Source organism: Meleagris gallopavo, chromosome 15 (genome assembly GCF_000146605.3).
Source record: "Meleagris gallopavo isolate NT-WF06-2002-E0010 breed Aviagen turkey brand Nicholas breeding stock chromosome 15, Turkey_5.1, whole genome shotgun sequence".
NCBI classification, from domain to species: domain Eukaryota; kingdom Metazoa; phylum Chordata; class Aves; order Galliformes; family Phasianidae; genus Meleagris; species Meleagris gallopavo.
Genome location: NC_015025.2, coordinates 1,881,113 through 1,904,633, shown reverse-complemented (window position 1 = coordinate 1,904,633; position 23,521 = coordinate 1,881,113). Strand labels below are relative to the sequence as shown.

General features: G+C 41.8%; 1 protein-coding gene across 1 annotated transcript in view; it reads left to right on the top strand.

Moving 5' to 3' along the window:
- The first annotated feature begins 608 nt into the window (after positions 1-608).
- Positions 609-23,521, top strand: part of CTNNA1 (catenin alpha 1) — a 90,588-nt gene continuing 67,675 nt past the window's right edge. The window contains exons 1-6 of the mRNA XM_010718865.1: positions 609-715; positions 2,929-3,124; positions 10,054-10,220; positions 10,975-11,094; positions 13,157-13,423; positions 16,045-16,248. Coding sequence (XP_010717167.1) covers positions 611-715; positions 2,929-3,124; positions 10,054-10,220; positions 10,975-11,094; positions 13,157-13,423; positions 16,045-16,248 — 1,059 coding nt within the window. The 5' untranslated portion in view covers positions 609-610. The remainder of the gene's footprint in view (positions 716-2,928; positions 3,125-10,053; positions 10,221-10,974; positions 11,095-13,156; positions 13,424-16,044; positions 16,249-23,521) is intronic.

Here is a 23,521-nt window from a genome sequence, read left to right as displayed (position 1 = left end):
AAAGTGCAGTAGATCTCTAAGCTGTTAAATATGAACCAACTGAGTTCTCTGGCTCTGTAAGGTTCTTTTGCTTTTGTACTTGAGAAGCTGTGTTGGATGAGCGGGTTGAGCTGGCCCAGCTCCGTGCTACCTGAGGTGCTCAGGGTTTCTGCTGGGTGAGCTGCAGCTGTTCTGCAGCTGGAATGCTTCCATCTGTTGTCCCACTGCCTGGGCTGGGTGTGCAAGGCAGCAGACCTGGGGCAGAAGCTATCGGTGTGGCCTCGTGCCAGTGCCCCTCATACCTGTGAGGCTCTTTGCACTGCTTGGAGACCACACAGCCGTACTTGTCTTGTCATCGTTCTGTTGAAATATTGGGACTTTGGGGTGCTTTGTTGTTGTTCTCAGTTTCTTTCTAACCAAAGCATAAGGGTGTAAGGCCAACGTGCTTCATAATCAGCCATTTAAAAAAAAAAAAGTTGAACCAAACTAATATTTCCATACACAATGTAAACTTATTTACACAGGATGGCTGTGCTGCGCATTTAATAGTCTGCTTTTATTCTGTTTTTCAAATAAATTCTGATGGAATTAATGAGAACCAACTTATTCATAGAGCACTTTTCTTCTAGAAATGACGGCTGTTACTGCAGGCAACGTGAACTTCAGATGGGACCCCAAAAGCCTGGAGATCAGAACGCTGGCGGTCGAGAGGCTGCTGGAGCCTCTTGTTACACAGGTAAAGGAGAAAAAAGGTGTGGGGAGCTGCCTTCCTGGGGATGATTACCTGTTTTGATGTGCCACTTCAATCAAGTAACTCAGAGCTTCTAGAAGAACACTGCAAACCCAGGGAAGGGGTAGAAGGCAGAAATCATTGCTTTGTTTTATTCGAGCAGTTACTGTGCTCAGCTCTGTGCGTGATCAGATGCAGCATTTCAATTGGCAGAAGCTGATATGCTGTTTCTCACCTCTATTTTGAGTGGTACGTTGCTAATTTGTTGTGTATTTATGAAGCTGTGTTGCTGAGGAATGACAAAAGCCCCTTACAGTGAAGCCCTTAGTGCTTGCTAAAAGGAAGATCTCCTACGTTTTCTTTGAGATTCTGAAGGGAGCCCTAAATATAGGTAGAGAGAATCAGATAAATGCTGAAATTCCTGATGGATTAGTTTATTAATTTCAAAGCAATGAGGCGACACTTTCCTACTCTGTGTGAAGGGGTGCTTGCAAACTGTCTGTAGCAGCCTCCTGTTGTGTATCAGTTACCAACCCCTCCTAACGGGGTCCCACTTAAGAAATGTGCTTTCATGGCATTTGTTACTGTTTCAGTGTATCAGTTACAATATATGCTTTTTTTTTAATTTCTGCCTACGCTTCACACTGGGTTTGTGAATTAAAGCTTATGCATGGTGTATGCTGCTCAGTAAAATGCATGGGAAAATATAGGAAGACTACAGTGAGTCTTGTGAATGTGATCTGCATCTGTTGGGCGTTTTAGAAGTTCTTAGGAAATAATCTTTCTCTTCCAGACCTAGTAGGGTACACTGGAGAGATTTCACTTACGTTTCTAGTATTATTTTCCTGAGCAGTAGGATTTTTCAAGCAACAGTATGAATTTGACACAACTTGAGCAAAGCATGAACTGAAGGGATGAAGTTATGTTTCCCATGTGTATGTCCCTTTATTTGCCGTGCTGCAGTCCTTGCTTTTGAAAGAATTTGCCATTCATTCCCTCTGGGTGCACATCTGGGCTGTAGGGTGTTTGCTGTATAGCTCTGAAGCTGGAGTTACTGATGGAGTCTTTCCTTATCAGAAGTAGTCCTGATTTGGAAAACTTCACCCAGCAAAGGACCTTTTTGGCCAACTTCATTGTCTGTAAGTTATTCCTAAAGTGGCTCAGCAGGCAGTACTGACAATTCCAAATTTTGTGAATGATGAGACTGGCAAAACATGGAGAAGAAAGTTGAGGAAATTGCCTTGCTGCAACTAGCTTTTTATTTGTAGTACATGATGAATTGAGACTACCAGATCCGAATGCTTTCCATTAAAAAGAGCAGCAATGCTCCCAGCAGATGGCTTTACCTCTCTGAATCAACGCGAACCAACCTACTGAGAAGATGGATTCAGCTCAGAGGACCTTCGTGTCAGCAGTCCTTGGGCTTTCCAGAACATTAATTTTTTTTAGCATTGTAATTTAATGTCCTTTTGAAATAGCTTTATGTGAATTTTGCTAGACTTTAGAAGGGGAGGGGAAGAAGTGAGGGGAAGAAAAAAATGAAAAATGTACGTGGGTTTTGTGTGGGTTTTGTGACATTTATATGTATGGGGTTGAAGGGGATAAATCTTGATCCTAAGCTAATGGAGAACCTGGTCATCTGACCAGAGAGGACTCTTGATACTAAAGCCTTACTGAGAGAAACTTGAAACATTCATTGATTACAGGAGGATTGTGAACATCTGATTTGAGTACTTTTGCTTTGCACCCAATTGTTCGGCCGTAGTATTCTCTGGTTTTGATTGAAAAGCTACTGCATTGCTAGATTTCTGAAGATCATGGCTTCAGCCTTGTTTTGAGTCTTTTTATGTCTGGAAAGCTATCCCAATCTATCCTCTAGTTGCTTCCTTTGTGTGTGATGCCAAATAGCTCTGGTCTGTTTTTGAGATTGCAGTTTATCAAAGATACAAATAGAAATCAATTCTTAAAATTTTCAGGTCTGCTGATGCTTCTGAAAAATCTCTGAGCAGTTTAGCTGAATTTATAAAGCTCATCTAATGAACCAAAAAGCCTGGTAATGTTTAAAGAGAAGTGAAAAACGCTTGTTTGCAAATCTACCCTTTGGAGCTGACAGTAGAGCAAGTATTACAAATACGGTGTTTAAAAAAGTTACACGTGCATGACCTTGCTGTCAGGCTGATAAACTTCTAATTTTTTTTCCCTTCCATTCATACCTTCAGGTTACAACATTGGTTAACACCAGTAACAAGGGCCCCTCTAATAAAAAGCGAGGGCGCTCTAAGAAGGCCCATGTTTTGGCTGCCTCAGTTGAACAAGCAACAGAGAATTTCTTGGACAAAGGAGACAAAATTGCGAAAGAGAGCCAGTTCCTCAAGGAGGAGCTGGTGGCAGCTGTGGAAGATGTTCGCAAACAAGGTAAGAGCTTCTGGAGGTAGATTTTTTCATAGCAAATAGAACTGTTTCCATTTCTCTTTGCTGTTGTTTCTAATGATTTTACTTCTCTACTTGTGGATTATCAACTTGTCTAGCTGACTTCCTCTGGTAAAAACATTAACTGGGCAGATCTGGAAATCAAATGTACCAAGGAGAGATGAAGGCTGAGGCTTTGAAGACTGTAAAAGAAACAAACAAAACAAACAGACAAACAAAAAAACCCACTTCAACTTAGGCAGAAAAGTAACCTTCCTCCTTGTAAACCACCGCCTATAAATGTTATGAAATCACATCTCAAATACTTGTCAATAACTTCTGCAAAATTTGGATGTGCTTAAAACAGCACTGGAGGAGGAAGAACTGAATATTGACTTAGAACTGGATGTCTTGAATATGCAAAAGGTAAACAGTGACAAACAGAATGCAAGGACCTTGATTAAATATTCCAGACTTCCTCCCCCACATCTAGTGTTGATTTTTATCATTTTCCTTGTTGCTTTTCTTGCAGGTCTTTTCAAAGAAAGCCTATGGAGCTGCTTACTCTAAAATATGCACTCGTAAATGTTGCTGCTCATAAATCATTTATTGTTCTTCCAGTCATGAGCCTTTTCTATGCTTCAGTGAAACCCAGTCAACTGGTATTAATGGTGGTTGCTGCTGCTGCTGCAAAAAAAACCTCATTGGCATTAATTACTTGTTTGTAGCTGAAATTGCACAGTGATGAAATATTAGTTGAAAATGGTTTCAGTTCTGGATGTGTCTGGTTGACAGACCAAAGAAAGATCCATGTAAGAAGGCTGCAGTGTAAGGGGCTAATTGAGTTGGTTTAACTTAACAACAACAAACAGCAAAAGAGATCCTTTTGTCCTGAAAGCTTTTAATTCTTTGGTGCTTGCTTGATTGCTGCTCCATCTGGGGAGTTGGAGTTCATCTGTAATGTCTTCACATCACTCATAGTAATGTTGGTGTGCAAGGGGGTTGTACTTAGTTCTTGGGAATGTGAGATTGCATTATCTGAATTTGTGCTTGGATATTGCAGTGAGAAGCTGGTAGGAAAAACTGATGCAAGAGGCTTCAGTATGAGTCTTTTGCTCCTTTCTTGTTTGAGATGAGGCAAACCTGATGCCCAAACTTCCCTGCTCTACTGCTGTTCGGCAGAGGAGGTAGAGTTCAGAGCTGAGAGATGCTGGAGAAAAAAATACTTCTACCATAGTGTCGTTTTGCTTCTTCATTTCATGCTACCTGTGGCTTGCATGAAGCTTGATGCACAGGGAAAACATTTTGAGAAGCTGTGTGGATGATGAGCATTAGACCTAAAGATGCAACTGAATACAACTGCTGCCCACAGCAGTTTGTGGGGATGCAGTCATTGCGTGGCTGAGCTGGGGCACACTGTGGGGCTGAGGCCTGTGTCCCTGGCGTGGGGCAGTGCCTGGGCAGCCAGAGCAGAGCAACTCGTCAGAAGGAAATAGAACCTTAGAGGTAATCAGAAGCAAACGGTGGAAAATGAGATGCGACAGAGTGTGGAAGTGAGGGTTATTTTATGGGTTATTGTTGCCCTGCCCGGGGGTCTGTGTTGGGAGGGTTGCGCTTTGGTAGTGCTAATGAGAGGAGATACAAACTTGCAGAGCACAATTATATACAGTCTCTGCACTTCAGAAGAGCTGCCAGTGGTGTGGTGGGCCGGTGGAGTTCAGAACTGGAGAAATGAGAGAGGAGCAAATAGCCCAGGCCTGCCGGTGCTCAAGGCAGTTGGCTAATGCCTGTAGTGAGAGGCTCCAGCTTGTGGGCAACCCTGAAGCAGTCAGGAAGCTGGGCTTGCTGATCTTTGTAGGTGCTTCCCAATTGAGCTAACCTGTTCTAAAACATCTGCTTAGCAAACCTTTCGGGTGCTGGTGCATTTGTGTGCCATTTGCAATGGGAGGCAAAAAGCAGAGAGGACAGTCTGGATGCCTGGGTCAGCAGCGGGGCGATAGCAAAGCGGCTGTGTCTGTGGAGGCAGCAGTAGGATTATAGATGTGTAGCCCATATATCTTCAGCAGAAGACAGGAAAATAGAATTAATAGTGCCTCTATTTGGAATAGGGAGAGGTTTAGATACCATAATTAAAAGAGATGAATGAATCTGGACAGAGGTTATGAAGATGATTAGAACAATAGATAACTTGTCTCATCAGAGAAAATTAAAATTTTTTTTTTAGCCTAGCAAGAAGATTGAGGGGGTACATGATTTTAGTGAGCAGACTTGTTCACAGAATCTATTTGTTGGGGGTAAAAACAAAGAAGTGGAAAGAGCTATTTAGAATGAAGGATAGCATGGCTACATACTAAATCAATATAAGTGGATCACTTCAAAGTCTTCCTGATTTTAGAATGGAAGAATGAATTACAACTTGCTTAAAATATTAAACAGCTTCACAGAATATCCCAAAGTGAGATTTCTGACCATGTAAGGCTATGGACTTCTGACTTCTTTTAAAGCAGTGAAACTTCTTAAAGGAAAAATGCTAGTGGAAACAAAACTGCAGTGTTTTTTCCTGCTGTGGCTTTAGAAAAACTGTAGCAGTGAGAAAATGTCTGATGTGAACTCTGATTTCAGCACCCCTGTGGTATGTGTGACTCTGATTTTTGCCATTACAACTTTGCTGGGTAATAGAAGGGGTCATAACTGCCTTGCCTGTTCTCATTTCCCCTTCTGCAAGCTCCTGCTCTGTGCTTCTTGTTGTTACAGGGGTTTGCCCTCTTTGGAGAACCGAGGGCTGGTGCAGGTTGAAGTGGCAGCTGTTGGAGCTGTTATGAAACCAACAGGGATTTATCCAGATGCGTGGTGCTAAGGCGGGCTGTGAGCTCCGAGGTCAAGAAGGGAGCTTCTCTTGGGTTGTGCTGACCAGGCTATTCCTGTTCTCCTCCCGTGCTGGCCGTGGTTTGCTGCCTCTGTGTATCAGTGTGTTAGCCTACACTGCGGAGCCTCGCGCTATGTTCTTACTGTTGCATGTCTTCCAGTGGTAGTTTTACATTAAAGACCAGATATTAAAGCTTAAAATTAGAAAGCGTAAAGCTGTGTGTAGGGTTTGAGGTAAGAGAATGGATAATCTTTGTAATCCTGGGGGGTTTTGATTGTTCCATGGTTGCACCGCAGAGCAGTGGACAGACTGTTCAACGTGGTTACTCTCAGCCCTGTGCTTGAGTGAAGCTTTCTTCAAAACTGAATGGGGGGGTTGAGGAATTATGAAAGCGTAAGAAAGGTGTTTTTTTTAATCTGTACTTCGCATGAGATGCATAGCTTAAGGGTTTCAAAAGAACAGAAGGAAGCCAGCTGCACAAATAGCATCGTTAAACACTGAATTCTTCTTGGAAAACTCAACTTTACAAGTCTGTTGTGACCAATTAGCTTAATTTCTTGAAAGACTGTGGAGTTCTTGCTTGTTCTCCTGCAAGAAAAACATTTTTGGAGAGTGCCTCTTGTATTGAAGTAATTCCCCAGCCCAAGACTGGAGACCCTTGAAAAGCTGTAAGTGAAGGGAGCTCTGAGACAGCTCTTGGCAGGCTGCAGGTGAGTGTTACATGTGGCATATGGATTTAACTGAAGATACAATTTGAGGAATTAACAATTTTTTGTTTCTCTAAGCATCAATTCCCCATATTCATGTGGCAAAAGGAAATAATCTGAAATCTGGGCTGTAATAAGGAATCAATGAGTGTCTGCTGGAGTGCATTTGAGACCGTGTCCTTCATAGCAGGAAGCCAGGGCAGCCCACTGCGCCCCTGTGGAGGACAGTGAAGGCAGCAGCAGTGGAAGGGAGGACTCACTACACAGAGTAACGTGGCGTTCAGGCTCTGGCTTTATCTTCACCGTCATTTGGCAGGGAATTTGGCTCTGCAGAGATGAATTGGTGCTGTGCATAGACAGAGGTATGGCATGGGTGAGAGCATTGAGCAGCAGAATCACAGGATGGGAGCACCAATGGCTATCCAGGCAAAAGCACACCGGTGTCTGCCAGGTGTGTGGGATGACTGAAATGCTGGGGAAGAGTATGCAGGAAAGGACACGCTGATGGCATGCCTTGTATTTCTGGTACTGAGAGGGAAGCAGCCTGGAGACAGGCTTTAATCTGCAGGGTGCTGAAGGGCACAAGGTGATGAGCGTGAATTTGTAGCTTGAAGGGAAAAAAAAGTCAATGCCTGTGTGTCCCCTAAATGCACATAGGTCTCCCTTGCCTCAGCCCTGCCTGCCTCCTCTGCTCTGCTCAGCCAGGGCTCGCACAGACCGAGCCTCTTCTGTCATGGTCATCTGCAGCATGCTGCTGGGAGGATTAATAGTGCTGTCTGAAAGTGCTGTCAGAGCCTGTGGGCATGGTGGGAATGAGAGTAGAAAATGGGTAATTTTCTTTTGATGGACTAAAATCTTAATATTTCTGAAATGGGCTTTGTTCCATTAGATTTAATTGAATTCTTAGTATTTTATTGACAAGATCATATGTGGCTACCATTGCCTCTTCTTTCCTTGGTTCTTTTATTATCTTTCCCTTATAGTATCTAGTGAAAAATCTGAGGTGATATTGGAAAAACAGATTACTCCTATATCAGCTGTATAATCTGAGTTGCAGTCTGACACTTCTGTGGTGTATATCTTTAACTCTTAAATCCCATTTTCAAGCTTGCATTCTTACCTCTGGCTCAGGTTTGATGCAATAGAATCTTCTGATTTTCAAACTTGAACTCCTGATGTACACCACGTGCAGCAGCAGTGCAGAGGCCGGGGCAGGGTTCCTTCCTGTGCTTTGGATCTGGTTCCAGTAACCACACCTCCTGAGGCTTCTGTAGCAGAAGTCTGGAAGTTAGCTTTCTTTAATTTGCAGGGAAAAAAAATAAAATGCAATGGTTTTTAAATTTAATCTTCCATTAATTTGGTGAAGCCAGTTATCTTCTGACACTCTGACAAGCTGTTTGAAACTTACTAAATCTTTAAAATCTCTCATTAAAGTAAAAAGGGAGAACGTTTCATTTCAGGACTAGCATGTAAGGTGATGATTTAAGCGACGGATGGAAGATTATCTTATTTTTAGCCTCATTTAGTGAGTTCTGAGGTTTGAGTGAACTGAGTGGCCACCTCCAAGTTGTTTTGAATAAGAAATTGGTAAAAACAATGTTTTCTTTCTTTGGAGGGACTGGGGAGAGGAAGAAAGTGAGAATTTTACATACAATTGAGGGAGGGAATATGCCAGAACCAAGCTCATGACAAATATATCTTAAATCCTGAGGTTGTTCATACATGTTATTTTTTTTTTTTACTTGTGGTAAAATGAATTTCACTATTATTTGTCTCTTCTAGGATAAATAGTAATGTCAGCTACATAATTTCATAATCTCATGGCTCGTTGTTTTCTAACGCTGGAGGAATATTGTCCTTCACCCGTGTGAAAAACTATGGCTCTTAATGCTTGTTAAAGTAATGACTCAGCCCTCAAAAAGTTGGGTAGGAGATAGTTGTAGATTGATGCTTATAGCTGGTCTGTACATGCACAGCAGGTTTGTCATATGTCACAGTGCTGAAGTAGTGCATTTTTTATCTTAAAATGTTGTATGCCATTCTTGGAAGTAGTGTTTAAGATGATGGAAGGATGTTGCACAGGAGGGAGCATCTGAACAGAACGGAGTGTCTGCGTGTGGTTGCTCGGACAGGCTGGCGGCTGTGCTGGAAACTCTTCCAGGGCAAGTGTGTGATGGTTTACTTCAAGTTCTCTGCTCGTAGGTGATTTTTGAGTTGTTAAAGTGTGCCTCCCATCAGGACGGTGCCCCCTGACTGCTTGGCCATGGGAGTAGGTTATGGGCAGGGTCATGCCACAGCATCACCATGGGATTTGGGTGCAGATCTCTCCCAGTGCTGTTTGGTGGTGGGGACGCTGGGAAGCTCTCCCTTCTGAAGCATTATTTGAAGTTCTTCTCTCATCTGCGAGAAATGTGCTGTTTGTGTTCTGGCACTTGGCCAGACGGACATTTCTCAAACAGGTTTGGGAAGCCTCTGGCACAGCAGTCAGCCACTAAACAGTTAGTATGCTTTTCTGGTCATCTCTGATTGCCCACGAATCTTTGGCCTTGAGCACCCAGTGTTTTCTAAACTCTAACCTAGCTGTTCTCCGAATGTTTCCAAAATGCAAGGAGGTCAAATAGCAATAATGTGGATTCCAAACCTGATTGCTGTGCAGGAATTGAGCTGGTAGGAACAAAATGCTACCCTTGAAAGTAGGGGGGAAAAAAAAGGCTGGTTTTATTCCTCTGAATATATGCAGCAATTACTGTTCTGGCTTCTGGATGAATTTTTCTAGCTGTTTAAAGCAGCTTTTGCTTTCATAGTTATCCTGTTGCACTGTTACTATCTGAAATCCAAATTCTCTCCTGCAGCAGATGCAGCCCCACAGGCTATGAAATGCTGGAGCGTGTCAGGAAGCAGAGCCTTGCCCTGCCTGCAGACTGCGGCGCAGCCGGCCAGGTCCTGGCTCCCAGTTGTTTACAGCCCCACGAGCTGTGGCACTTCTCTCTGTGCTCACAGGGTGTTCTGCTGCCTTCTGCTTGAAAGCAGAGCTTCCTCTTAACGAAGGTGCTGTCATCTGTGGAGTAACCATACACTGCGGTTCTGCATGTAACGGCAGTGCCACTTGTATTTGCCTCTCCTGAGGACTCCGGTACACCGAAGCACCTGCATAATTTGAAAGAGGGATCAAAGTGTGACTTCCAAACCCTTCCTCCCTCCTGCACCACTCCTTCAGTTCTATGATGACCATGCTTGGAGACAGCAGAAATGCTGGCTGTACTTAAGCAAATGCTTTTTGTTGCCACAGCCCAGGCTGTCTCTCCCAGGAACGCCCTGAAAGAAATGCTGTGACAGTAATGTGAGGCCTTCTCCTCTTGCAGGTGACCTGATGAAGAGTGCCTCGGGGGAGTTTGCTGATGACCCCTGCTCCTCGGTGAAGCGCGGCAACATGGTGCGAGCGGCGCGTGCCCTGCTCTCTGCAGTGACTCGGCTGCTCATTCTGGCAGACATGGCAGATGTCTACAAGCTGTTGGTTCAACTGAAAGTAGTAAGTGCAGGCCTGAGCTGTGCCTGGTGTGCCACGCTGAGCCTGGACGTCTCATTCGCAGTGACTTGCCTCTGGAGCACTGAGGGTTGGGAGACTTTTTCTCGTAGCGTGCAACTGATGAGTGTAAAAACAACCAGCAGACATTGTCAGTAGCTTTTGATGCTGTGTTGCACTTCGTTCTCAACTTTTAGTGTTGAGACTAATGCACCGTGGTCTGTGAATTGCTGAGGATTTGATAATCCAATCTTTTAATCACAAAGAAATAACTTGGTTTTCTTATTGACTTCTACTCTCTTGTAGCTAGCAGGTATGACTAGCTATTAGTACAGAAAAGTAGCTTCAGTGGATTAAGTAAAAATGAATATGATTAAATGTATTTGCAAGTAGGAGGTGGGTGGTTTGTGTGGAAGTTGAGATGCAGTGAGCCTCAATATTGGGTTGACTTCATCTGGGGTTTGAGGTTCTGTCCTTGGCAGCCACAGCTCCAATGGGGCCCTGGTCTCTTCCAGTTACGCGTTCTTGGCTGTCCTGGTAGCTAATGACTATGAAAGAGTACCTGAGCTTGAGGTGTAGTTAGCCTTGACATGTCTCTCTTCTTTAAAAAAAAAAAAAAAAATAAAAAAAAAAAAAAAAAAAAAACCACAAAAGAAAGGAGAGGAAAATCACTTTGTCTGCTTTGAAACATATTCTAAATAGTCTTGTAAACTGTGAACTGTATTACTTGGGAAAAAATGAAATATATGTATTCTTTTAGGTAGAAGAAGGTATCTTGAAATTAAGGAATGCTGGCACCGAGCAGGATCTGGGTATCCAATACAAAGCCCTCAAGCCAGAAGTGGACAAACTTAACATAATGGCAGCCAAAAGACAGCAGGTATAGTGATGGCAGTTCTTACTTCTGTATGCTGTTTCTTATTCTTTATCAAAATAAGAAAATGAGGCAGCCTTGCTGCTCTGAGAGGCTACCTATTGCTTCTACTAATTTTTTACTTTTTGTTTGTTTTGGAATACTTTGTCTTGCACTCGGTGACGTTTAGGAAACCGAATGGCACTTGCCTGGTAAGCAGAAAATCTGCTCAGCTGTAAAACACCGCTTCTGACTGAAGTGCCCATGCTAGCATTTGTTTATGTTAATGCTTTAGTATCTTTGTGAAATGCTGCTTCTATAGAATTGCACTGGTGCATGTCAGGGCATCCCATTTTGAAGCAGTGCAGGTAGGGGAAGGAAAGAGGGTTGGGATGTGACTTAGTGCTTGGTGCTCTCACCACAAGACCACGCTGTCTTTGTGGCTCACACCGACGCACTGTCATGGCTAGGGGTAGAATTACAACTCTTTTCAAGGCAGTGATGCACCACACCAAGGCTAGTCTTGAAGTCCCCATTTGAGAAAGGTTTTAAGGTCCCGTGCTTTGTGTATGTTCTGTATCTGCATAGCTAGCGCTGAGCCTCAATTGCATGCAGAACTTGTTTTTGTACAACATGACTGTTGTGACTCACTCCTATGTAAGGTAAGTCTTAAGAGAAAGGTGTAGGCACTGATTTATCTGAAGTAGCGTAGTTTTTGTAGACTGTATTTTCTTGTTCTGCTGATCTATACAAACCCAGACTGTTTATGACTTCTAACGCTACTTGTTTTCTTGCATGGATTTATCTTTGAAAATAAACTGGGAACAGTTTTAAATGGATTGCTGGTTGCTTATGTATCTGGAATCTGATTGTGGTAAATGGGGATGGGGTTGTGATGGCAATACAATAAATGTCCTTAAACTGCTTTGTGATGGATTGTTTTACACTATGGGAAGTGGTTGTGTTAAATCTGTAAATCTGAAAGCCTGTTGGAGTGCCCTCGCTGCTTAGTGTGTGTCTTACAGAGGTCGTGTATTACTCATTCATTTTTAAGAGTCTGTCAGATTATTTATTTTTTTCTGCTGGTAAAGCAGCCCACTTCTTCATTTTCATCACCTCTCTGTAAGACTTAAGAGGTAACTTTAAAGTGTTTGTGCTGCTAATAATTGCGTTACTTCTTCCTTTTTATAAACTCTGCTGCTTGTGCAGGACTCAGAAGCTCTCTCCATTCATAGTACTTAGATTCCAAAGCAGAGATGATGATGCTTTAAAGAATTGCAGCATTGAGTATTTGTGAAAGGACCTATGGGTTTGCTCAATCCTCAATCTTAAATTAGTAATAATTGTAGTCATTGGCTTAATTTTCTCCATTTGGAGATGAACAAGACGTTGAGTGATATTCTTGTTCTTCTGAAATGAAGTGTGTGAGTCTCTTGAGGGGAGAGAACTCCATCCTCTAGGTGTGATTAAAGGAAACACACTGGTTCTGAATATTGGAGTTAAATTTAAGATCTGACTTCTTAGATGCAAAATTCATGACGTGGTTCCTGTGGTTGAACTGCTCCATGCAGAGCAACCACGTGAATTTCTCACAGAATCTCTCTGTGCTAGTTGCACACACTCATTGGATTAATTACTTCTGAAACAGAGCCAGAAGACTAATGTCAGTGATTGTCAGAGATTACCTCTCTTTTTTCTTCCTCTAGTTAAATGATGCTTCTCACTTACCTCTTGGCATCTTAAAGCACGTATGGAAAAGTGAGGTCACAGCTTCTGAGTTCCCTGATGTAGCGGTGTTGTCTGCGTTCGGAGTGCTGGTCCTTTTCTGTGGCAAGGAGCAAACGTGTCTTGGATTTTGAAATGTGGAACTGTGAATTGCCCTATAATACTACTTTTATTTGAGTTTTTATGGAGCTCTTGTGTTCTAAGATTAGTTGAGCTATTAATAATAGGAAATGGGGAAAGGTTGAATTAGACTTGAACATGCCAAGCAAAGAATCTGCCCGTCTCTTGAAGATGCAGGAAGGCAGTATATGGATTATGTGCGGGGACTGTTTTCAATTGCTTCTTTCTTCAATTTTCCTAACAGGAATTGAAAGATGTGGGTCACCGTGATCAGATGGCGGCAGCCAGAGGAATCCTGCAGAAGAACGTTCCTATTCTCTACACTGCATCTCAGGCCTGCCTGCAGCACCCTGATGTGGCTGCGTACAAAGCGAACCGGGACTTGATCTACAAACAACTTCAGCAGGCAGTCACGGGCATCTCAAACGCAGCTCAAGCAACTGCATCAGATGATGCTGCCCAGCAGCAGGGTGGAGGTGGAGAGCTGGCTTATGCTCTGAACAATTTTGATGTAAGTTCTGAACCTGTACGTAAAAAGTGGCAACTCCAAGTATTGTGTTTGCTTACGTCATTTATAAGCAACATCTTTTGTTTGTTACCCGAAAAAATAGTTTTCTACTGAAATACTGCAAGTCCCAGGTGAAGCAGGCTTTTATTTTTTCAAAATTGGCTCTTTCAAAACTAGGATTGATAAAATATAGAAAGGAGAAATGCAGTTCTTGATGATTGAAGGCTGTCAAGTTAAACTAGCTCAGAAATAGCTGTTAGCCTACTGCTATGTTAGATGTAAGCCCTTGGTTTATTTGGAATTGATTGTTTCATAATATATTTATGAAAGTTATTCTTGTGGGTGACAAAAATGACTTATTAGAAGTGAATAATGTATTTGGAATTGCCCAAAACTACCTATTGAGAAGAACATAGAGTGGGAAGTTTAATGTGATATCTAGTTGGGAACGAAGTCACTTTAAACCAGTGTGTTGTACTGATCTCATTTCTTTATCTTGTGTTGTGTAAGTTACCAAGGATAGCCATATGCTTTTACTGTGAATACTTTCCTTCTGAAGCCAGTATTTTGTGTCTACTGCTGATCCAGTCTGAGAATTTTAAACACCTTGGAAGTAGCTTCCCTCTAAAACTTTTTTTAATATCACAAGACTGTCAGTCACAAAATTCTTAGTACATTTTTGCCAAATATTGTTCACCTTTTCCTCTTTTGCTCTTGCCACCCCGCTTCTCTATGTTACTTTCTTCCATATTTCTTAACCTCTTTTAACATCTCCCTAAAGGATGAAATACTATTTGAGGTTTTCCCTGTACTGAATATGAAGCCTTTCTCTGTCATCTCTTGGGTTACAAGAGGACATCGTGGTTATCTTGATCTTTGTGACAGATTTCAGTTTTAAATCTATCTCAAATTCTGTCAGTTGTACGTTCAGTTACATATGTTTGAAGAACGTGCATTGGGTTAACACCCAAAGGATCACAGGTTTGATCAGATCTGTAGGATGGAAAGGCAGTTCTAGTACCAGCACACAATGCTGAGGACTTGCTCTGGTACATAGAATTGAAAAACATGTCAGTTCCAATTTGTATATTGGCTAATCTCGCTCCAGCCATTTAATATGATTTGTGCTGTGTGCTCATATTTTCCTAGGAGCTCTCTAATATATGGTCAGAGACTTATTGAGTGCTTCAGCTTGCATTGAGCTTCTGAACTTTAGTTTCACGTATTGCAGCTCACTAACAGCACCAGGGCTTGCTCAGCAGGCCAGCCTGAATAGGCATTGTGTGCAATGGCTTTGTCTGCTCGGCCTTGCCAAAAGAGACAGACAAAACAAATGTGCCCAGGTTCTCTGCAGATGTTATCCCTGCACTTCATTTCCTGTTAACATGTCAGTGTTATTGTGCTTTTGTTACAGAGGTTTTGCACGTCCCTCCTAAATGCTTCAGTGTTTCTGCTGTGATGGTAAAATATTAAATGACTACCAGAAGATAACAAGATAGTGATTATCTCTCGTTCATGTGGTGTAATTTTGGGGTCGTAGCATACCAGCACTGTATTACCTGAATAGCTAGAATTTTCAGGAAAAATGGGAATATTAGAAGAACGTGTGCTGTGTCTAAACCTGCTGTGAATTCTGTGGTTACTCAGCTGGGAGACTAATTGTGCTGACATTAATGTTGAAATTAGCTGGCATACAAACTGACTGTAGAAAACCCCCATTGCAAAAAGCTTTAGGGCTTCTTTCGTGATGAGTTAGCAACAGCTTTTCATCCTGCCCCTTAACTAGGAGAAAACCTATGCAAACCCTAAACAAATCAGTAAATCTTGAAATGGTCATAGTATTTTCCTTAAACTGCAGAACCTGTTTCAGTAAGCCACCTGGAAGTAATCACAAGGTGGTGTATGCTACACTACTTCTTCCTGGTGAGCACTGGATCACGATGTTGGCCCTTGAAAAGCAGATACATCTGCTTATTTAAGTATTGCTTATTTAGCCTCAGGTTTCTCAATACGAGCTGTGCTTACTAATCATCCTTCAAAATGAAGCTGTGATAGACTTCTGCCATGAAGAAATCAATTTATATGCTATTCTAGTCATTTGTTGTTTTACATGAATTTGAAAACACTGTTGTTTACCTGTTATAATTGCATACTAGTAAAGGAAGGAGGACTTGATAAACTAGGACAGCAGAGTACTGTACATAGGGCTAATTTTGGACATTTGTTTTTCTTGGGGATTTTTTTGTTCATGATGAGGTAATTATATCTGACAAGTTTAAATAGTGAAGGCATGTCCGGATTGACACGTAGTTAAGAAGAGTTCTGTGCTTTGAACTTTATTAATGCTGGCACACTTGATTTTTGCCATTCATATAATGAGACTTCTTGTGGCTGAGTTGGGTTTAGCTGTCAGAGCAGCACAAGAAATGACTAGCAATCTAATGTGCTGGGGAACCTGTTAGTAATTTTACTAAACTACTCAAGGAAATCACTCTCAGTGCCAAAATTCTGTTTGCTTTTTATGCCCGATCAGGGAGTTGCTGTAAACGTTCGTCTTTCTGATGAGCTAACAGTAACTTACTGCTCAGTCTGACTGCTAAGTTCTGAAACCTTTATTTTACCAGAAACAAATTATTGTGGATCCATCGACCTTCAGTGAGGAACGTTTTAGGCCTTCTCTGGAAGAGCGCCTGGAGAGCATCATTAGTGGAGCAGCCCTGATGGCTGATTCATCCTGCACACGTGATGACCGACGGGAACGTATAGTTGCAGAGTGTAATGCGGTGCGACAGGCCTTGCAGGATCTACTTTCAGAATACATGGGGAATGTGAGTATCTTCTGTTCTGTTTGTTTATTTAGTTTCTGTGTTTTTTAACTCCGTGTGATTATCCAAAAGGGGGGATGAAAGCTGCAGGTCTGAAAGCTGGTCTACTCCGTCCTCAAATAGGACAGGAACATTAACCAGGAGTCCTGAAAGGTTTGTCAGAAGGCCAGCCTGGAGGCTGAATCAAGTGCATTTAAATCATCTGTGATACTTACCTTAAGATTGATCTCTGCTCTTCGGAAATGGTTATCATAGCATTAACCCTCAGTACTGTTTTTGGTTATAACTCTTACATATTGGTTTGTATAGAAATCCTGTGGAATTAGCCTGTCTTCCCCACCATATCAGTTTGCATAAGGTAACTCAGCCTATGGAAAATAGGCTAAGTTTGAAGCTTCCAAATTTTAAATGTGTGAACTGAAGTAATAGATTTTTCATGATCAAGTTAATTTGCTGTTGCTACTCCATTTAATCAGAAAGGATGTACAAAGATAAAACTGAATACTTAGTAAGAAATCCTGGGAACAGTTTGGTATGAATGTTGGAGTGAGCATCTAGCATTTATACATTACACTGCGTGTAAGCACAAAGTATTTGAAGCTTGAGTGTTTCTGCAGTTAGAAGTGTTATGTCATGAAGATGAGCTGCTGAGTTTGAAGGCAACATGATATAATATCAGATGCTGCCTCTTTCTTGGCTTGAGGGATTTTAATCTGAGCAGCTTTAGCAGTGTTGAGGGTTGAGCTTGAGATATCATAAGATTTAAACAATGTCAAGTGTCTAAACTTAAATACTCTTAAAAGAGAATTGGTTTCAGATGAAAAGTTGTGGAAAATACAGCGATGAAATGGCTTGTAATGTCGTGGCAAGTAAAATTGGCTGAAGTAGCCATAATGGGCTGAGGTGAAGCCTGATTTACACTTCAGGTAAAATCGTTCAAAGGTATTTTCTTTTGATAGTAGAATTCATTTAGCAGTGCTGCAGAGTTGTGTGTTGCCTTTGAGTCTGCTGTTTCTTGGTGGAAGGTACGTCAGCATGAGGTAGTGGTGCTCTGAAGCCTGCATGTACAAGTGAGGGTGCTTGGAGAGCAGAGGCATGCAGTGAGTTGTAGAGAGGGAAAGTAAAGTGAGTTTCTGTTTGCCAGTGGAAAACAAGGGCAAAGTAATTGAACAAAACTAAAAGACAAGTCCTGTATAGCTGGCAGGCTGAGCTAGGTACTTCATGTAGTCTGTCTTAATTGCTTGTGAAAGTAACTTGTGCTCAGCACTGGCATTGTATGGAGCTTGAGACTGCAGCAGGGAAGCCAACCACTATGTTGTGCCATTTAAAACTCCTTTTGGAGCAGGGTGTTTTATTAGTACATGATGCATCTGGAACAATCCCTCGAACAAATGTGCTGCTGGATTGGATGCAGGCCTATCAGCACAACAGAATGAAGCATTCACCAAATGCAAATGAAAAATATGGAGGAGGTAAATGCTCAGTCTTGTGCAAAGAAGATTCTGTGCATCTCTCTCATTGATAGTTGGTCAATACCTGTGTCAGATTCTAGAGCTTTGACTTCCTTGAGCCCAAAAGCCTATCTTGCTCCTCTGGCTGTGTACTGCTGTCTCCGATATGCAAGTTAAAGTAATCATGCCGAGTTTGAAAGACTGTATTCCCTATGTTATCTCTTTTAACACATTGTGAAATTAGTGGAGCATACTGAATTTTTTCAAAGTCACTGCTATGTTATGATTGTAGACAGTGTAGTTGGGAAAATGAGATTAGAAATTCAGTGAAATGGAGTGGAAAAAGCAATAGATAAATTATGGTGAAAATGTGGGATGATGTGTAAAAATCCATACTGAGGGCAGGAAAAAAAATCAGAATGATGAAGCTGAAGAATGAATAGTACTGGGGAGCTAAACAGTGAAAAAGCCATGGCTCATCTACAGAAAGAGCAGGGATGTGCTACTTGCAGTCACGGCAGAGCATGTGTGTTGGAGGTACCCACAGCACAGTACCCAGCCATCTCCTGTTGTGCTTTTCTCCCATCTCCCTTTGAAGATGGGGATGAATCAGGAATTAAATCTGTTAATTGCACTACTTGCAGTGCATCGTAAATCTCGTTTGAGTGGAAGAATAAGAACTATTTATTGGCCAAGTGTAAAAATTCAAAGACAGGATTGAATGAGGAATATGCTGAAAAGGTTGAAGCACAAGAATGTCTTCAGGCAGATTCCCTTTTAGTTTTAATGCCTTCTGTTTTAGTGGCTTCTTCTAGCTTCTGGGTTTTCTTTCAGATCTTTGGTAATAAAAAGGCTTTTTCCATAGGTAGTTTATAACTCAGGGTTTAGTGTTTTTGGACCCTTGGTTTAACTGTCTCCTTGGGCCTGTCCCCAAGGGTCTGTAAGTCTGCAAGCATTGCTGGCTGTGCTATGATGTGCGGCAGAAGCTTCTGTTCAAATACAATTTTCAGTAATAAAGAAACTGAATCATAGAAGCCCTTGACCCCTGCATTTGCTGGCATGGTGATGAAACCTGTGATTACATCATTAAAAGAAGGGCAAGAGTTGCTTGTTCAGTAGTTCATTATAAAAGTTATATCTTCTTTACTTGGATTGGTGTGCATTTTATTCCCTTTTCCATCTGACTGTTTTCAAAACAGAATAGCCCAAACTGGTCCAACTGAATTTACATCAAGGCCAGTCTCCTTTCTTGACAGCAGTCAATAGCAGATACCTACAAGAAAGATGACAGTAACAAGGGAGGTATGTAGTTTTCCTTGCCCAAAATAGCTCCCAGATAGTAGCGGGCTGTAGCTCAGGTAGTTCCAGAGCTAGCATTGCTGGCTGTGATTAATAGCTCTTGATGGACTGTCCTCCAATGAATGTGCTTGTTTTTCTGAACCTTTATAAACTTTCAGCATCCAGAAGCTGAGAACTCCTCGGTAAAGAAAATGATTTTGCATTAAGAGACATCTTTTTGTTTGAAGCAGAGAAACTGTTTCATTTCAGAGAAGGCCATGAGCAGCTATCCCTCCCTCACCCTTCTCTGTGCCGCGTGGTTCAGAGCTGTGCCATCTCTGCCGGGATGAAGTGTCCTACTTTCATTAGTTGCTTCCCAAGTCAAAGGCTTTGACACCACCTCTCAGCTTGGGCTGTCCTCATTACTAACCAGCGTGGTGCAGGAGAATGGGATTTGAAGGGGGAATGAGGACTTGATGCCCTTCCTTATGCATTTTGCAGAACTTCCATCAGCTGGCTGTAGCCAAGTCCTGGGGGCGAGGTGCTGCTCTGCAGTTGGTGTCTCCTTGCTGAACCATTCAGAGGTTCTGAGAGAAGAACTACAGTGTGACAATGATCAGGAGATGTTTCAAGAGCATACTTTTGAGTGAAAATGTTAGTGTAGGTGCGTTTCTCAATATCCTATTGTGGCTGGTCTGGGTCTTCAGTTCTCTTTAGGATTTGGAGACCAGAACTGCATCTGGTCCATTTGGTATGTTGGAGATTCAGACATGCTGTTGATTTGCAGAGTCATAAACACTCTAGTACAGTGTTGTAATGTTTTTGGTTTTTTTCTGTTTTAGTCCTGTCCTAATAATGTCTAATATTTGATCTGCTTTTGATAGCTTACTGAACACTGAGTTGATATCATGATGAAACTGCTACATGAAAATCTAGCTTCTGAGTCATAGGGACTGTCTGTTTTTGTGAATGTAAAGTCAGATGGTCTTGTGCATCACTTAATGCCTCTTGTCTCTTGAACTTCATCTGCAGTTTTATTAGCTGATTTCTTGATTTATATCCTAAAAATGCCAACTGTTCATCCCTTAATTGTAGCATTCAATTTTTCAGTGATTTTTTTTTTTTCTCTCTTCGTCTTCCATTTTCCCCCAAGGAGATCTGACTTCCATTATGGCTTTTGCTTATTTCAGCCTCATGACTCCTAATAGGAAATAGTTTCCTTTTTTAAACTAGCACTGCAGATCCCTCCTGGATTCAAATAGCAAACATGAATATCTGAGTGTGATTTTTTTTTTTCTTTTTTCTTTTTTTCTTTTTTAACTTTGAGTAAGCTTTATTCTTATTGCTAATGCTGAATGGCACAGCAAAAGTGAGAAGGCTTAACAAAATTCGTTATTGATTCTGACTAGCGCTGAAAAGCAGAGTAGTCCAAGGTCTTGGATGGGAGTTCAACTGCCTAGAATGCAATAAATTACCCACCTTAGTCATGGCTGAACTTGTAATATAAATATCGATGGCAGGAGTCAGATCTGTGTGTGATGTTGCATTTAGGCATTCATAGTGTGTATTTTATTAATTAAATGGGGAAAAAAGTTCAAAGCATATATGAGTTTAGTTGGATGATGATACCAGTCTTTGAGAGAGGAGGACAGAACAAAGCACCTACCTGAATGTTGTTCAACATCAGCGTTACACCAATGAAGAAGATAATAAGAAAGCTAGGATTTAGGTTCAGGAGTGAGCACAAAAGACTTTTTTTTAATTGTATCTGAAGTTGTTGTTATAACTTCATAATTTTATGTGGATAAATGTTGACTGACTCTGGTTTACTCCCCGAAGAAAAAATACATGAAGCTGGATATTTCTGGACAGTACCACCAATTTATCCTTTGCACTAGCAGATGGTGTGGTACCTTCCCTAAATTGCAGAGAGCAGGTACAATGCTTGTTTCTGCTTTACTGTACTGTACAGGTTATTCTCCCTTATATTTATATGCGTGGCTTTCATTGCAAGCTATATTATCTAGAGTAGTTGAAGTGAATTCATTAGAAAAGAACAGGGAGCTAATTAGAGCTGAAATATTTCTGCATCTTTAAGAAGCAGGTACACAGAGTGGAGAAGTAGCAATATCCAGAAACATCCACAGACTCAAAGTTGTGATACTATGCTCAGTGCTGGAACTCTCCCTGGGCATTATTAGTGTAGAGCATGGACAGCTTGACTTCATCTTAGTGACTGTGTTAAATACAAGAGATGTAGGAGGTCATGGCTTCTGAGGTTGGGGTTTCACAGGTTAGAACAGAGTGCAGGATGTCAGCTGGAAGCTGAACCAGAAGCTTTCAGTCTGAGCTGTTTGACTACTATGCTGAACTTGCAAAAGATCCAATCTGCTGTACTTGGCTGGTTGACATGGAAGACTGAAAATAAGGACTTCCTTCAGCTTTAGATGTTCCATTTTTCTTGTTTGGCTTTATGGAATGTGGACAGTTGGGTTTCTTTCCATGAACACTGCTTTTGAGCCATTAGGCAGTAGTGATTGGAAGTGTCCAGAACTGTGCAGAGAAGTCTCATTTTTGAAACATATTCTGTACCCCACTGATTTCTCATGCTTCTAACTACCCTTTCAGATGCACACAAGTAACAGACTTGTACTCACATAAACTTTGTCAGAAGCTCTAGTTTGGCTAGCATGGAATGTAAACCCAGAGCCCCATTGTGTACAACATGCTCTTGTACAATAAAATCCCTTGTTACTACATTTGGAAACGATAAATCGTGTTACATAAAGTAGCTTGACAGGTCCTATTTCAATGGGAATTTTAATGCTTTCATATTATCATTCTGACTGTGTCCTTGGCTGTCTGGATTGCATTAGAGGTGCTTGGCAGCAAATGGAGAAAAACCATTTGGGGCCAGCTTCAGAGCATGCATTCCAGGCACAGATTATTTCAGCTGATTTTTCCAGTTTCCGTGCTCTGCTTGGCCTCAAGACCCATAGCAGGGTGTGATGGAGGGGAGAAGTGGGGAGGTGTTGTATTTCTTTAATAATACATTTCCAACAGTTGCAAAGCACATCTTGAAGGTAAGCGAAGCAGTTGATCTGCAGACTGCGTGCTGCCTAGAGTGCCTTGGCTCTCAGGATACCTGACGTAGATATCACCGCTTCTGGTTTTAGACTTGGTGGTCTCATGTCTTGCTGAATGCTTGTTTTGGACTTCGTGTTTAGTGTGCTTAGGGAAATGTGCTGCTCCAAACAAGTATGCTTGTTCTCCTGATTGTCATTCCATCGGTTTGCTTTTCTTTCCTAAGGCTTCTTTGAACACCTCTGGTGCTTGAAAGTGAATGGGCAAGAGATATCTAGCTCATATCTTCAGTGTGTTTGGGGAGAAGTGATTTTGTCTTCAGAACTACCTGTGAAGGATATTTCTACCACTGACACATGAGACTTTTAGAATGGAGATGCTTTTATTATGAGTTTGCCCATTAATAATAATATTGACATGTCTATTTCCCGTTTGGAAAGGAGTACACGTGTATTTGCACGTGACTGTTAAACTTAGGTTCAGTTTACTTGTGTATTTGGAAGGGCTCTTGCACAGCCCTTTTAATGAAAGCAGCTGTATCTGTGGAAATGTGTATGTGAATGAAAATGGCAGACTGATCCATATTCATGATAGATGCTGATAAAAAAAAAAAAAATCTGCCTTGAGATAATCTACCCTTTCTTTTTAATATTGTTTCTGTCAGTTTAAGATGGTTGAATGCTGAAGTGATGGACAAGGCTTGAAAGCCTCTGGATTTTCCCTTCACGGACTTTGCTGTTCAGCAGAGATGTGTGCTATTCTCTGGGCACTAATTTTCATAGATGTTATCAGATTGACAACCGTGCCGCTTTAAGAAAATAAATACATTTCTGAAGTGATACTGTTTTTAAGTTGGCAATGCTTACAGGGTGATATAAAGTAAATCAGTGAGCACGATGAGTCTGGTGAGAATTTCAGGTGGTGTTCATTAGCTCATTGTTTCTGAGCCCCAAAAAGGAGCTTCCAGGTTGCTTCCCCTTTGTCCTGGCTTGGGACTTGGCGCAGACTGTGCCATCAGGGGAGGTTCTGGGAGCTCTCCTGAGGTGGCAATATCAGGGCTGTTGAAAGAAAAGGAAGAATTTACGAGTTCTGAATGCTTTTTTAAGGCCCAAGGCAGCCTTTGCACTGAGCAGTGAAAATGTGTTTCTTAAAGAAGAGCACGGTTGTCATAATTACCTTCAGGGAAGTACACCCCTAGGGAAGCTCAGCAAAGCTCAAGTGGCACCTGAGGCCTTGTTCCAGAACGGGCTCAGCAGCCTGTTGGCATCACTGCTCTCCTCCACGTACTGTGTGCAGTCTCTGCTACAAGACATCTGGTGCCAACAAGCAGCAAAACCTTTCAAACTGGAATGTTTTGACAGCATTTGGGATTCAGTCGAAATTGCATTACGTAGCTGCAATCCACTTGCAGTCCTCATGCACTTTTCAGTGTTTTTATTGTAGATCCTTAACACACATTAAAA